This window comes from Selaginella moellendorffii, unplaced genomic scaffold (assembly GCF_000143415.4).
Source record: "Selaginella moellendorffii unplaced genomic scaffold, v1.0 SELMOscaffold_317, whole genome shotgun sequence".
NCBI lineage: Eukaryota > Viridiplantae > Streptophyta > Lycopodiopsida > Selaginellales > Selaginellaceae > Selaginella > Selaginella moellendorffii.
The window spans coordinates 1-11532 of record NW_003314572.1 but is presented as its reverse complement, the minus strand read 5'-3'; the positions used below and the strand labels follow the sequence as shown (position 1 = coordinate 11532).

The 11532-nt window shown below is 49.3% G+C and overlaps 4 protein-coding genes across 7 annotated transcripts; 2 read left to right on the top strand and 2 right to left on the bottom strand.

Moving 5' to 3' along the window:
* Positions 1-755: 755 nt before the first annotated feature.
* On the bottom strand, positions 756-2663 carry LOC9641106 (G-type lectin S-receptor-like serine/threonine-protein kinase SD2-5). The gene has a single exon (XM_024668023.1). It carries the CDS (start codon positions 2661-2663, stop codon positions 756-758), a length of 1908 nt encoding a protein of 635 aa, XP_024523791.1.
* On the top strand, positions 2113-3818 carry LOC112343922. 4 transcript variants are annotated; one of them, XM_024668021.1, is made up of 7 exons: positions 2113-2220; positions 2266-2922; positions 2979-3044; positions 3103-3308; positions 3404-3476; positions 3535-3661; positions 3718-3818. In XM_024668021.1, the coding sequence occupies exons 2-6, from the start codon at positions 2785-2787 to the stop codon at positions 3580-3582; spliced, it is 531 nt and encodes a 176-aa protein (XP_024523789.1). In that variant the 5' UTR covers positions 2113-2220; positions 2266-2784; the 3' UTR covers positions 3583-3661; positions 3718-3818. The 4 variants fall into 4 exon arrangements, with proteins under 4 accessions (XP_024523789.1, XP_024523787.1, XP_024523788.1 ...); XM_024668019.1 differs by having other exon boundaries at positions 3395-3469; XM_024668020.1 differs by having other exon boundaries at positions 3395-3476.
* Positions 3754-9410, bottom strand: LOC112343924. The gene is made up of 2 exons (XM_024668022.1): positions 6944-9410; positions 3754-6361 (listed from the first exon to the last, which is right to left on the bottom strand). Exons 1-2 carry the CDS (start codon positions 9408-9410, stop codon positions 3759-3761), a joined length of 5070 nt encoding a protein of 1689 aa, XP_024523790.1. The 3' UTR covers positions 3754-3758.
* A 140-nt stretch (positions 9411-9550) lies between these two features.
* Positions 9551-10894, top strand: LOC112343921 (multicopper oxidase LPR1-like). The gene is made up of 2 exons (XM_024668017.1): positions 9551-9746; positions 9812-10894. The coding sequence occupies exons 1-2, from the start codon at positions 9561-9563 to the stop codon at positions 10868-10870; spliced, it is 1245 nt and encodes a 414-aa protein (XP_024523785.1). The 5' UTR covers positions 9551-9560; the 3' UTR covers positions 10871-10894.
* The last annotated feature ends 638 nt before the right edge of the window (positions 10895-11532 follow it).

The window sequence follows — 11532 nt, the reverse complement described above, 5'->3', positions numbered from 1 at the left end:
TCTTTTTCTTGGCGCTGGAGCTCGTCACAGAAGATCCGTGAAATCTGAGGTATATTTCGCTTACACAAAGAATCCTTTGGCTTTAGATGGACGCTCACACTTTGGTCGCTGTTCGTTGATAGAGGAAGAGCGCGCTGTGATGCGCTTGCTTTTGTGCTCCAACTGTGTTAGCTCCAGGCGGACGCTGTCCATCGTTTGGTAAATTTTGGTTTTCAAGCTAAGAATCGCGTCCATTGCTATTCCTTTTTTTGTGCTCTAGATGGACTCGTGTTGTGGCAAATCCTTGAACGATATTGATAGTTTCAGCATCTTTTCGAAACTCTCATGAGGGAGCTCCATCCTTTTCTCTCAAGATCACCTGCGATTTTAAGCTCAATATTGCCTTTTTACCCCACATTGCAATGACGATTGGCAATCTTTCTCTTTTCTTGTGTTCCTGATGGAGCTTTTCAGGATATTTCGCGAGGTTTTTCTTTTTGTAGCTTGCTATTGCTGAAAGCCGAAGCTCGAAACGGTTTCTTCTTATAATTTCTAGTTTTGAATCACGTACTAATTGACGATTTTTCTACAGACTTGGACGACGAATTTCCTTTATGAGTTTCTGGAACCCAAATAGGAGAAGATATAACTGTTCTTCTTTGGAGGTTGATGATTTAATGATATTGCAGCTACATTGTTTTTGGCTTAGCGCAACAGTTTCAGCAGTAGCGAATCAACGAAGGTATATTTTTCGTTCAATGTTGTAACGTATAATTTCATCGGGCATTCAGGCTAGATTGTGAGAAGGCATTAAACGAGGAAGATGAGTTCAGCAACTTATCAGAACTCCTATAAGTCACGTTCGAGGCTGCGGTTCTGCTAAGCTGATCTTTGGGTCTGTAAGCGAAAAAGAAATTCAGCTCCGATTCCAAAGGTACTTCAAGCAGCTCGGTAACTCCTTCCATCATCTGTATAACCTTGCTTATCGAGGGCCGTAAGTTTGGATCGTCTCGAACACACAACGCCGCAACATTCTTCAATCTTTCCTTTTCGTTCTCTTCTTCAGAGAGGTGAGCAGCGGCACTACCGTTTCTGTTACTAACCAACAAGTAGTCCTTCAGGTAGTCGCCTGAGAGGTTCCTGTTCTTGCAGCCTGTTATGATCTCGAGCAGCAGAACCCCGAAGCCGAAAACATCTGTTTTTTCAGTCACCGTTCCTTCCTGAATACACTCCGGTGCAACGTAGCCAGGGGTGCCTCTCGTAATCGTCAGCTGCAACTGGCTTTCCTTCCTGTCCATGAGCTTGGACAATCCGAAGTCTGCTATCTTCGGCTGGAAACCATCGTCGAGGAGTACGTTCTCCGGCTTCAGATCCAGGTGGATTATCCTTTCAACACAGTCATCGTGTAAGTAGTTCAATCCTCTCGCTGTGCCTATTGCGATGTTGAATCTAAGTTTCCACGAAATATTCCCAGGAATTCTGTCGTCTTCAAATATCCACCGCTCTAGGGAGCCATTCTTCATATACTCGTACACAAGGAGCCTTTTCCTGGGCCCTTGCGCACAGAATCCCAGCAGCTTGACGAGGTTCCAGTGGTGCGTCCTGGCTAGAATTCCAACTTCCGCAAAAAAGTCCTTACTTTTCTGGTTCGAGCCTTCGAGCTTCTTCACAGCAACTTCAGTGCCATCGGCAAGTAATCCTTTGAAAACGTTTCCGAATCCTCCATTCCCGAGGCAGTTGCTGAACTTCCCTGTGACTTCTTCAAGCTCCTGGAAACTGAAGCGCCTGGGGATACCCGCCATGAGGGATAGCTGCAAGGTGCTTTCTTCTTCTCCCTCGTCGTCATCATGCTTATTTCTCCTCCGGCAGTGCCATCCGAGACAGACTATCAGCAGGAACAATGTTGGAACAAGTACTCCCAATGTGATGGCCTGGAGTTGCGTCTTGGAAACCTTTCGAGGGCGGGCAACTTTCAGCAGAGCAACGTACTTCCCAGATCGGAGTGACTGCACGTCGCCGTGCGTGAGAAAGCAGCTCCCGTCATTATAAAAGGCCGCCGTGCAGGTGCAGTTCGACTCACGTCGCCCCTGACACGCCTCCACTGATGCTTCAGGAACTGGAGTGGAATAATTTGTGGAGAAGTAATCAGCTCCCTCTCTTCGAACGAATCGATACTCGAGCTGGTCTTCGCATGTCTCTAGTGGATATGGTGGCTGGCAGTCTTCACCTCTTCTTGCAAAGGTATCTGGACAAGTTTCCTCGCATGCGCCTGATGCTGAATTGCAGGTTCTGTATCTTCCACATCCACTTGGAAGAAAGCACTTGAAGAGAGTCGAAAACCTGAAGAAATCTATCCAGTTTGTACCCGTCCAATTCCAGGAGTACAAGACGACATCCCCGTCCGGTTTCAGCTTTATGAAAGTGGAGGCCGTGAGTTGTGACCCATCTATTGGCAACTCCATCACTTGGTCTCTTAAACCTCGACTGGAACATGACCAGGAAAACACTAAGCCCAAGTCATCATGCTTCGTTTCAATCTGTGAGAAGTTGGCTCGCAGATCCAGAGACACGTTACCATCGTTTTGCCAGCAAAACACAGCAAACATGTTTTCCCCGCTGCCAATATTACCGAAACTCCAATACGGTTGCGAGGCGTACAACAGTTGCAGCCTGCTTTTCTCCATGACGAGACTATAGAGGCCATCGCTGCTGTCTTCTGAATTATTGAAACTTACGAGCTTTTGTCCCGGCGTAAGTGCTCGTTGCAACAGCACAGTATCAGAAGGTTCGTCGCTGCTTTGCCAGATGACATTGCTTCCGCTTTCGTCCAGGAGCATTATGGTTGCGCGATTGGAAATGCAGAGCCACCGGTCGCCTCTGTTTGCAGTTTTCGTGGACCATACGACATCACCGTCTTCTTCGACTTTAAGCTCTCCATCTGTGGTAAATTGTAAAGTGGCATTCTCACCTACAAGCCTCGTCTGTCGGGCCTTCCACAGGATGGCAATGAGTGCCAGGAAAAACGATTTTGGCGTTTCAGCGTTATAACTCAGCATCCACACCTGGTAACTCATGTCCTTGCTGATACCTATGTCGCTATAATTTGACCGTAAACCAGCGTAGCGGCCACTCAAACCGTATGGATCAAGCGGATACAAAGGACCATCTATTTTGGTGGTGAAATTCCTGTGCCGCTTGAGCAGAGCGAAGGATGAAGACCAACGAGACGAGGAAGTACAGCTCTCTGCTAGCCGTTGCTGGAGAGCGCGCTCACATACTCGGGAGTTCCAGCGACTCGAAGCATTAGCTTTGAAGAAGTCTTTCCGCAAGTACGTATGACTAAAGTTATTTATTCGTTCGCGTTTACACAGCTGATAAGGAATAGTTTGTGCCGCTGTTCATCGTTGAGTTTTAGTAATGCCAGGAAATTGTCTCGTCGGGACTGTTTCAACGCTAATTGCTATTCAATGCGGCACTGCAATGTGACCATGTGTGAGGTATTGTTTAGTAATGGTTTGCGGAGTCTAACAGCGACTTTTCATTTTTCTTGGCAAGAAACACTGCGCGACGCTGCGACGTAGGGAACGAAGAACACGATTCTGAACCACCAAACCCAAAACTCCTAGAAGCATTGTGATCGGCGATTCTCTTGTTGAACAAGGACGAAATACTTCCTCCGAAGGTATATTTTTACTTCTTTGACAAAGAATGAGCCTCAACAAATTTTGTGATTTTCAGAGGCAATACTATACCTACGTTTAAATTATACTCCGGTTTAACTATCGACCACTATTTTGTGAGAAAATTGCAAATGACGTCGATGACATCGATGAATCCAGCAACTTATCAAAACTCCTATGCGAGACGTCCGAGCCTGAGCTCCTGTTCAAGTGCTCTTTGGATCTGTAAGCAAGAAAGAAATTCAGCTGTGATCGCGAGGGCATTTGAGGCAGCTCAGTAACTCCCAGTATCATTTGTACCACGTTGCTCATCGAGGGCCGTAAATCTGGATCGTCTTGGACGCACAAGGCTGCAACGTTCTTCAATCTTTCTCTTTTCTTCTCGTCTTGATGGAGGTGAGCAGCAGCACTGTCGTTCTGTCCACTGACTAACAAGAAGTCCTTCAGGTAATCACTTGAGAGGTTCCTGTTCTTGCAACCTGTTAACATCTCGAGCAGCAGTACCCCGTAGCCGAAAACGTCGGTTTTCTCAGTCACCGTTCCTTCCTGAACACACTCGGGTGCGACGTATCCAGGGGTGCCTCTCGCAATTGTCAGTTGTAGCTGGCTTTCCTTCCTGTCCATGAGCTTGGACAATCCGAAGTCGGCTATCTTCGGCTGGAAACCATCGTCGACGAGCACATTCTCCGGCTTCAGGTCCAGGTGGATGATCCTCTCAGCGCAGTCGTCATGTAAGTAACTCAATCCTCTTGCTGTGCCCAAGGCAATGTTGTATCTAACGTCCCATGTAAAACTGCCAGGCTTTCTATCGTCTTCAAATATCCATCGCTCCAGGGACCCGTTCTTCATATATTCGTACACAAGGAGCCTTTTCCTGGGACCTTGGGCACAGAATCCCAGCAGCTTGACGAGGTTCCAGTGGTGCGTCCTGGCTAGGATTCCAACTTCGGCGAAAAAGTCTTTGCTCCTCTGGTTGGAGCCTTCGAGTTTCTTCACAGCGACTTCAGTTCCATCGGTAAGTTTTCCTTTGAACACGCTTCCATATCCTCCGCTTCCCAGTCTATCACTGAAGTTCCCTGTGACTTGCTGGAGCTCCTGGTAACTAAAACGCCTCGGCATGCCAGCCATGAGAGAGAGCTGCAAGGTGCTTTCTTCTTCTCCCTCGTCGTCATCTTCCTTGTTCCTCCGGCAGCGCCATCCGAGGCTTACTATCAGTAGGACGACTGTTGGAATAAGTACTCCCAAGGTGATGGCCTGGACGTGCTTCCTGGAATTCTTTCGTGGCTGTGCAACTTTCAATAACGCAACGTATTTTCCAGTTCGAAGTGATTGCACGTCTCCATGCACGAGAAAGCAGGCCCGGTCACTATAGAAGGCAGCCGTGCAGTTGCAATTCGACTCACACAACCCTTGACAATCTTCTTCCGATGCAACATTGAGTGGATCAGTATAATTTGTGGAGAAGTAATCAGTTCCCTCCTTCCGAACGAATCGATACTCCATCTCCTCCTCACACATCTGAAGTGGAAACGATGGCTGGCAATCTTCATCTTTCTTGGTAAAGCTCTCGGGACAAGTATCTTCGCATGTACCTAATGTTGGATTACAGGTTCTATATTTCCCGCATGCACTTGGAAGGAAGCACTTGAAGTGATTGGAAAAGCTGAGATAAGTCACCCAGTTGCTACCCGTCCAATTCCAGGAGTACAGGTCCACATCTCCATCTGGTGTGAGCCTTATGAAAGTGGAGGACGTGAACTGTGACCCGTTTATTGGCAGCTGCATCGCTTGGTCTTCAGAACCAGGTATGGCACAAGACTCCGGCTGTACCAAGCCCGCACCTTCTATCTGTGAGAAATTAGTTCGGAGATCCAGGGACACGACTCCATTTGGCTGCCAGCAGAAGACCGCAAACATATCTTCCTCTCTTGTAATATTACCGAAGCTCCAGTATGGTTGCGAGTCGTATAGCAGTTTGAGCCTGTTCTTCTCCATGACAAGGCTATACAGGCCGTCGCTGCTGTCTTCTGAAGTATTCCAACTTACGAGCTTATATCCCGGCTTAAGCGCTCGTTGCAACAGCACAGTGTCAGAAGGTTCGTCGCTACTTTGCCAGATGACATTGCTTTCACTTTCATCCAGGAGCATTATGGTCGCGCTGTCGGATATGGCAAGCCACCGGACGCCTTTGTTTGTGGTGTTGGAGGACCAGACAACGTCGCCATCTTCTTCAAGCTTGAGCTCTCCATCGGTGGTGAATGCTAGAGTGGCATTCTCTCCTACAAGCCTCGTCTGACGGGCCTTCCACAGAACGACCGGTTTTGTGAGGTCCCAGAGCTTACTTGGATTGCGAATTCCAACCAGTGCCAGGAAGAACGATCTTGGTGTTGTGGCGTCATAGCTCAGCATCCACACCTGGAAGCTCATGTCCGTGTCGGTGTAGTTGGACCATAAATCAGTGTAGCGGCCACTCAAGCCGGATGGATCAAGCGGATACAGGGGACCATTTACTTCACTGGTGAAATTCCTGTAGTACAGTTCCGCTCGAGAAAATCCCAGGATGAAGATCGACGAGAAGATGAAGCACAGCTCTCCTTTGGTAGCCATGGAGTTCTCGACCTCTCTTGCGGCTCCGGCGCTCAAATACTTGGATGTTCCAACGCGCTTTGAACAAGTCTTTGCAGATACGTTTAGACTTGGTTATAGCCGAGCTTTGTGACTGACTTGAGTTTATGTGGATATGCTTTAACAGGTTGAAGGAAATCCGTAGGAATCAGGTACGAGAAATCTTCTCACAGATTTTGTTTTCCTTCGACTCCCCCTCTCTTTTTTTTCTTTTCTTTCCAGTTTAGCGAAAGCTGTGGTGAGAGAGGAATCGCTTTAGAAACGGCGGGAAATTTTGTTCGTGGTGAAAGCCAATGGGATGTGTCTGAACTGGAGAAGTTCGATCAAAGGTATACTTGAGTTCCAGTAGAAGAGTGTCACTTGAGTCAAAAGCAGGCTAGCCATTTGCTTGATTACTTTGGCTCGCTCGATTTCGAAGCACGAGCTCTTGAGCAAGTCGTTGCAGGTTTGTTTTCTTACTTTCTTTGCAAATTTCCAGATCGGGAAGAAGCAAGCTCCTTCTTCAAGTTAGGATTGCTATACAACTCTTGTGGACTGTAACGGATATACTGGGCACAAGGTATGAATTACTTACATATCATTGTATAGGTACTGAGCACTATCCAATTATCGACAACCCAGGCTCTCTTGTGAGAGAAATCCAAACGACGTTGACGAACCCAGCAACTTATTAGAACTGTACTGAGGTACGTCCGAGGTTGTGCTTCTGCTAAGCTGAAGTTTGGATCTGTAAGCGAGGAAGAACTGGAGCTGCGACTCCGAGGGGATCTGAGGAAGCTTAATAACTCCTTGCATCATTGGTACCACGTTCATCATCGAGGGCCGTAAGTCTGGATCGTCTCGGACACACAAACTTACCACGGTCTTCAATCTCTCTCTTTCCTTGTCGTCTTGGTGGAGGTGAGCAACAGCCTTCTCGTCCCTTTCACTGACCAACAGGTAGTCCTTCAGGAAATCATCCGAGAGATTCCTGCTCCTGCAACCTGTTATGATCTCGAGCAGCAATACCCCGAAGCCGAAAACATCCGATTTTTCAGTCACTGTTCCTTCCTGAACACACTCCGGTGCGACGTAGCCAGGAGTGCCTCTCGTTATCGTCAGCTGCAAGTGGCTTTCCTTCCTGTCCATGAGCCTGGACAGTCCGAAATCTGCTATTTTCGGCTGGAAACCATCGTCGAGGAGCACATTCTCCGGCTTCAAGTCCAAGTGGATTATCTTTTCAGCGCATTCGTCATGTAAGTAGCTCAATCCTCTTGCTGTGCCCAAGGCAATGTTGTATCTAACTCCCCACGGCACATTGCCAGGATATTCATCGTCTTCAAATATCCATCGGTCGAGGGACCCGTTCCTCATATATTCGTACACCAGGAGCCTTTTCCTTGGACCCTGGGCACAGAATCCCAGCAGCTTGACGAGGTTCCAGTGGTGCGTCCTGGCTAGGATTCCAACTTCGGCGAAAAAATCTTTGCTCCTCTGGTTGGAGCCTTCAAGTTTCTTCACAGCGACCTCAATTCCATCGGCAAGGTTTCCTTTGAACACGCTTCCAAATCCTCCATTTCCAAGCATTTCACTGAAGTTTCCTGTGACTTGTTGCAGCTCTTGGTAACTAAAACGCCTTGGCATGCCAGCCATGAGAGAGAGCTGCAAGGTGCTTTCTTCTTCTCCCTCGTCATCATCGTTCTTGCTCCTTCGGCAGCGCCATCCGAGACTTATAATCAGAAGGACGAGTGTCGGAATAAGTACTCCCAAGGTGATGGCCTGGACGTGCTTCCTGGATGCTTTTCGTGGCTGTGCAACTTTCAATAACGCAACGTATTTTCCAGTTCGAAGCGATTGTACGTCTCCATGAGCGAGAAAGCAGCTCCGGTCACTATAAAAGGCAGCCGTGCAGTTGCAGTTCGACTCACAGCGCCCTTGACAGTCTGCTTCCGATGCAACATTGAGTGGATCAGTATAATTTGTGGAGAAGTAACCAGCTCCCTCCTTTCGAACGAATCGATACTCGAGGTCCTCTGCACACGTCTGAAGTTTACTCAATGGCTGGCAATCTCGACCTGTCCTGGTAAAGCTCTCGGGACAAGTTTCCTCGCATGCACCTGACACTGGATTACAGGTTCTATACTTCCCGCATGCACTTGGAAGGAAGCAGTTGAAGAGACTGGAAAAGCTGAGATAAGTTGCCCAGTAGCTACCCGTCCAATTCCAGGAGTACAGGTCCACATCTCCATCTGGTGTGAGCCTTATGAAAGTGGAGGACGTGAACTGTGACCCGTTTACGTTCAACGGCATCACTTGGTCTCTTAAACCTCGACTAGAACATGACCGGGAAGGCACTAACCCCAATTCATCAGGCATCGTTTCAATCTGTGAGAAGTCGGTGCGCAGATCCAGAGACACGTTACCATCGTTTTGCCAGCAAAACACCGCAAACATGTTTTCCTCGCTGCCAATATTACCGAAGCTCCAGTACGGTTGCGAGGCGTACAACAGTTGCAGCCTGTTTTTCTCCATGACGAGACTATAGAGGCCATCGCTGCTGTCTTCTGAAGTATTCCAACTTACGAGCTTTTGTCCCGGCGTAAGTGCTCGTTGCAACAGCACAGTGTCAGAAGGTTCGTCGCTGCTTTGCCAGATGACATTGCTTCCGCTTTCATCCAGGAGCATTATGGTTGCGCGATTGGAAATACAGAGCCACCGGACGCCTCTGTTTGCAGTTTTCGTGGACCATACGACATCACCGTCTTCTTCGACTTTAAGCTCTCCATCTGTGGTAAATTGTAGAGTGGCATTCTCACCTACAAGCCTCGTCTGTCGGGCCTTCCACAGAACCACCGGTTTTAAGAGTTCCCAGGGCTTACTTGGATTGAGAATTCCAACAAGTGCCAGGAAGAACGATCTTGGTGTTGTGGCGTCATAGCTCAGCATCCACACCTGGTAGCTCATGTCCGTGTCAGTGTAGTTGGACCATAAATCAGCGTCGCGGCCACTCAACCCGGATGGATCAAGCGGAAACAAGAAGGAATCATTTATGTTGATGGTGAAACTCCTATAGGAAATTGCGGCTTGAGCAAAACGCAGGATGAAGATCGACGAGACAATGAAGCACAACTTTCCTTTGCTAGCCATTATTTTTTCGGCCTCTCAAGCGCTGAATTATTTGAACTCCCAGCGAGCTGTGTCACGCTCTTTGGACAAGACTTTGCACGCCAGGTTCACTTCTTTGACTGACTTTATTTAAGTTCGGCAAGTGTTGCAAGCAGGTTGGAAGAGTTCCCAATGTCTTGGAAGTTCGTAACGCTGTTCATCCTCGAGATTTTAGTCGCAGTAGAAGCGGATGAGGTCTGTCTGCAACTGTCACCGTCCCCGGAGCTGGAAAAGTTCGTCGACGTTCTTCCAACGCCACCGAAGATATACTTGAGCCCACGCTACAGAGTTACCATTGGAGCTTACAAAATCACCCAGGTATGCGTTCTTTCTCCACTTGATTTCCAGACTCTTCCAAGACTCGTTTTTTTTTGTTGACGCAGAAACTGCACAGAGACTTGCCACCAACAACACTGTATGCATTCGGCACGAGCGAGTATACAGCTTCATATCCGGGTCCAACTTTGATAGCCCAAAAGAGAGAAACATCCTTTGTCCGATGGGAAAATCACATTCCAGATCGTGAACACTTTCTTCCAGTCGACTATACGATCCTAGGGGCGGGTCCGCGCTACGGCTACATTCCCGTGGTCCCTCATCTCCATGGACAAGAGGGCTCGAGCTGGTCCGACGGGCATCCAGAAGCCTGGTTTACATCAGTTGGCGAGCGGGGCCCGGGTTACGTGACGCAAAACTACGTCTATCCCAACTTTCAGCGCCACTCGCTCCTGTGGTATCACGACCACACTTACGGCATGACCCGGCTCAACATGGCTGCTGGCTTGGTCGGAGTTTACGTGATAGAGTCGCCGTGGGAAGATCCATCCTGGGTCCCGAGAAACTACGTGCTTCTGGTGATCCAAGACAAGAAGTTCTTCAGCGACGGCTCCATAAACTATCCCAGTGTTGGGAGCCATCCGGCAGTTCGTCCGCAGTGGTGTCCGGACTACTTTGGTGATACCATTCTGGTGAACGGGAAGGTGTGGCCTTACATCGAAGTCTGGCCGGTGGTGGTGAGGTTCCGGGTGCTGCTTGCGGCAAACTCGAGATTCTTCATCCTCAACTTGAACGACACGAGCTTGAGCTTCATCAAGATTGGCACGGACGGGGGATACCTGGCGACTCCGATAAGGCAGAAGAAGCTCAGGCTCTCTCCTTCCGAGCGAGTCGACATTCTTATCGACTTTCGCGGAGTGAAGCCCGGGGAGAGAGTTCTCTTGTACAACACCGCGCCGGCTCCATTCCCGAGTGGAAGCGTCACCGAGCAAGAGGTTCTCCTGTTCAAAGTAATCAACTGGCAGACCAACGCTACCATCGACGAAGACGACGATGACATCCCGCAAGCACTCACTCCAAGCGAGCTGGCCGAGTTGCCAACGCTATCGATCATCAAAGCCACGGCCGGAGTAGATCTCTCGTACGTCGACTGGGCGTCAACTTAGAACCGGCCTTTCGTCCACCGTGTAAGCCTCGACTCTGGAAACACGCTCACGGGACTCTTCCTCCAGGACAGGCTCTCTTTCATGCGTCCGGCCACCGAGCAAGTCCTGCTCTACACGAACGAGGTGTGGTGCATGATCAACACCATGACAGCATCCCATCCGATCCACATCCATCTCATCAACTTTCTCGTGCTCGAGCAGCAGGGATTCGACACCGGGCGATTCGCTGCCGGGTCGTGCTCGTTCGAGTACGACTATCCGGACTCGAGGAGCTGCTACACGGGCGAGGCACAGGGAGCCGACGTGGATCAAGTCGGGTGGAAGGACACGGCCGTCATCCAGCCCGCCACCGTCACCCGGTTCTTCCTGGCGTTCAAGCCCAGCATCTCGTACTGAAGCGCCTGGGCATACCCGCCATGAGGGATAGCTGCAAGGTGCTTTCTTCTTCTCCCTCGTCGTCATCATGCTTATTTCTCCTCCGGCAGTGCCATCCGAGACAGACTATCAGCAGGAACAGTGTTGGAACAAGTACTCCCAATGTGATGGCCTGGAGTTGCGTCTTGGAAAGCTTTCGAGGGCGGGCAACTTTCAGCAGAGCAACGTACTTCCCAGATCGGAGTGACTGCACGTCGCCGTGCGTGAGAAAGCAGCTCCCGTCATTA

Coding starts and splice junctions, on each gene's coding strand:
- LOC9641106 (XM_024668023.1), bottom strand. CDS start 2,663: ATGGAGAAAAGCAGGCTGCAACTGTTGTACGCCTCGCAACCGTATTGG.
- LOC112343922 (XM_024668018.1), top strand. CDS start 2,785: ATGACATTGCTTCCGCTTTCGTCCAGGAGCATTATGGTTGCGCGATTG. Junction 2,923..2,978: donor CTTTAAGCTCTCCATCTGTG/GTAAATTGTAAA, acceptor GGCCTTCCACAG/GATGGCAATGAGTGCCAGGA. Junction 3,309..3,364: donor TTGAAGAAGTCTTTCCGCAA/GTACGTATGACT, acceptor GATAAGGAATAG/TTTGTGCCGCTGTTCATCGT.
- LOC112343924 (XM_024668022.1), bottom strand. CDS start 9,410: ATGGCTAGCAAAGGAAAGTTGTGCTTCATTGTCTCGTCGATCTTCATC. Junction 6,362..6,943: donor CAGTTCTAATAAGTTGCTGG/GTTCGTCAACGT, acceptor AAGCTCGGCTAT/AACCAAGTCTAAACGTATCT.
- LOC112343921 (XM_024668017.1), top strand. CDS start 9,561: ATGTCTTGGAAGTTCGTAACGCTGTTCATCCTCGAGATTTTAGTCGCA. Junction 9,747..9,811: donor GAGCTTACAAAATCACCCAG/GTATGCGTTCTT, acceptor TTGTTGACGCAG/AAACTGCACAGAGACTTGCC.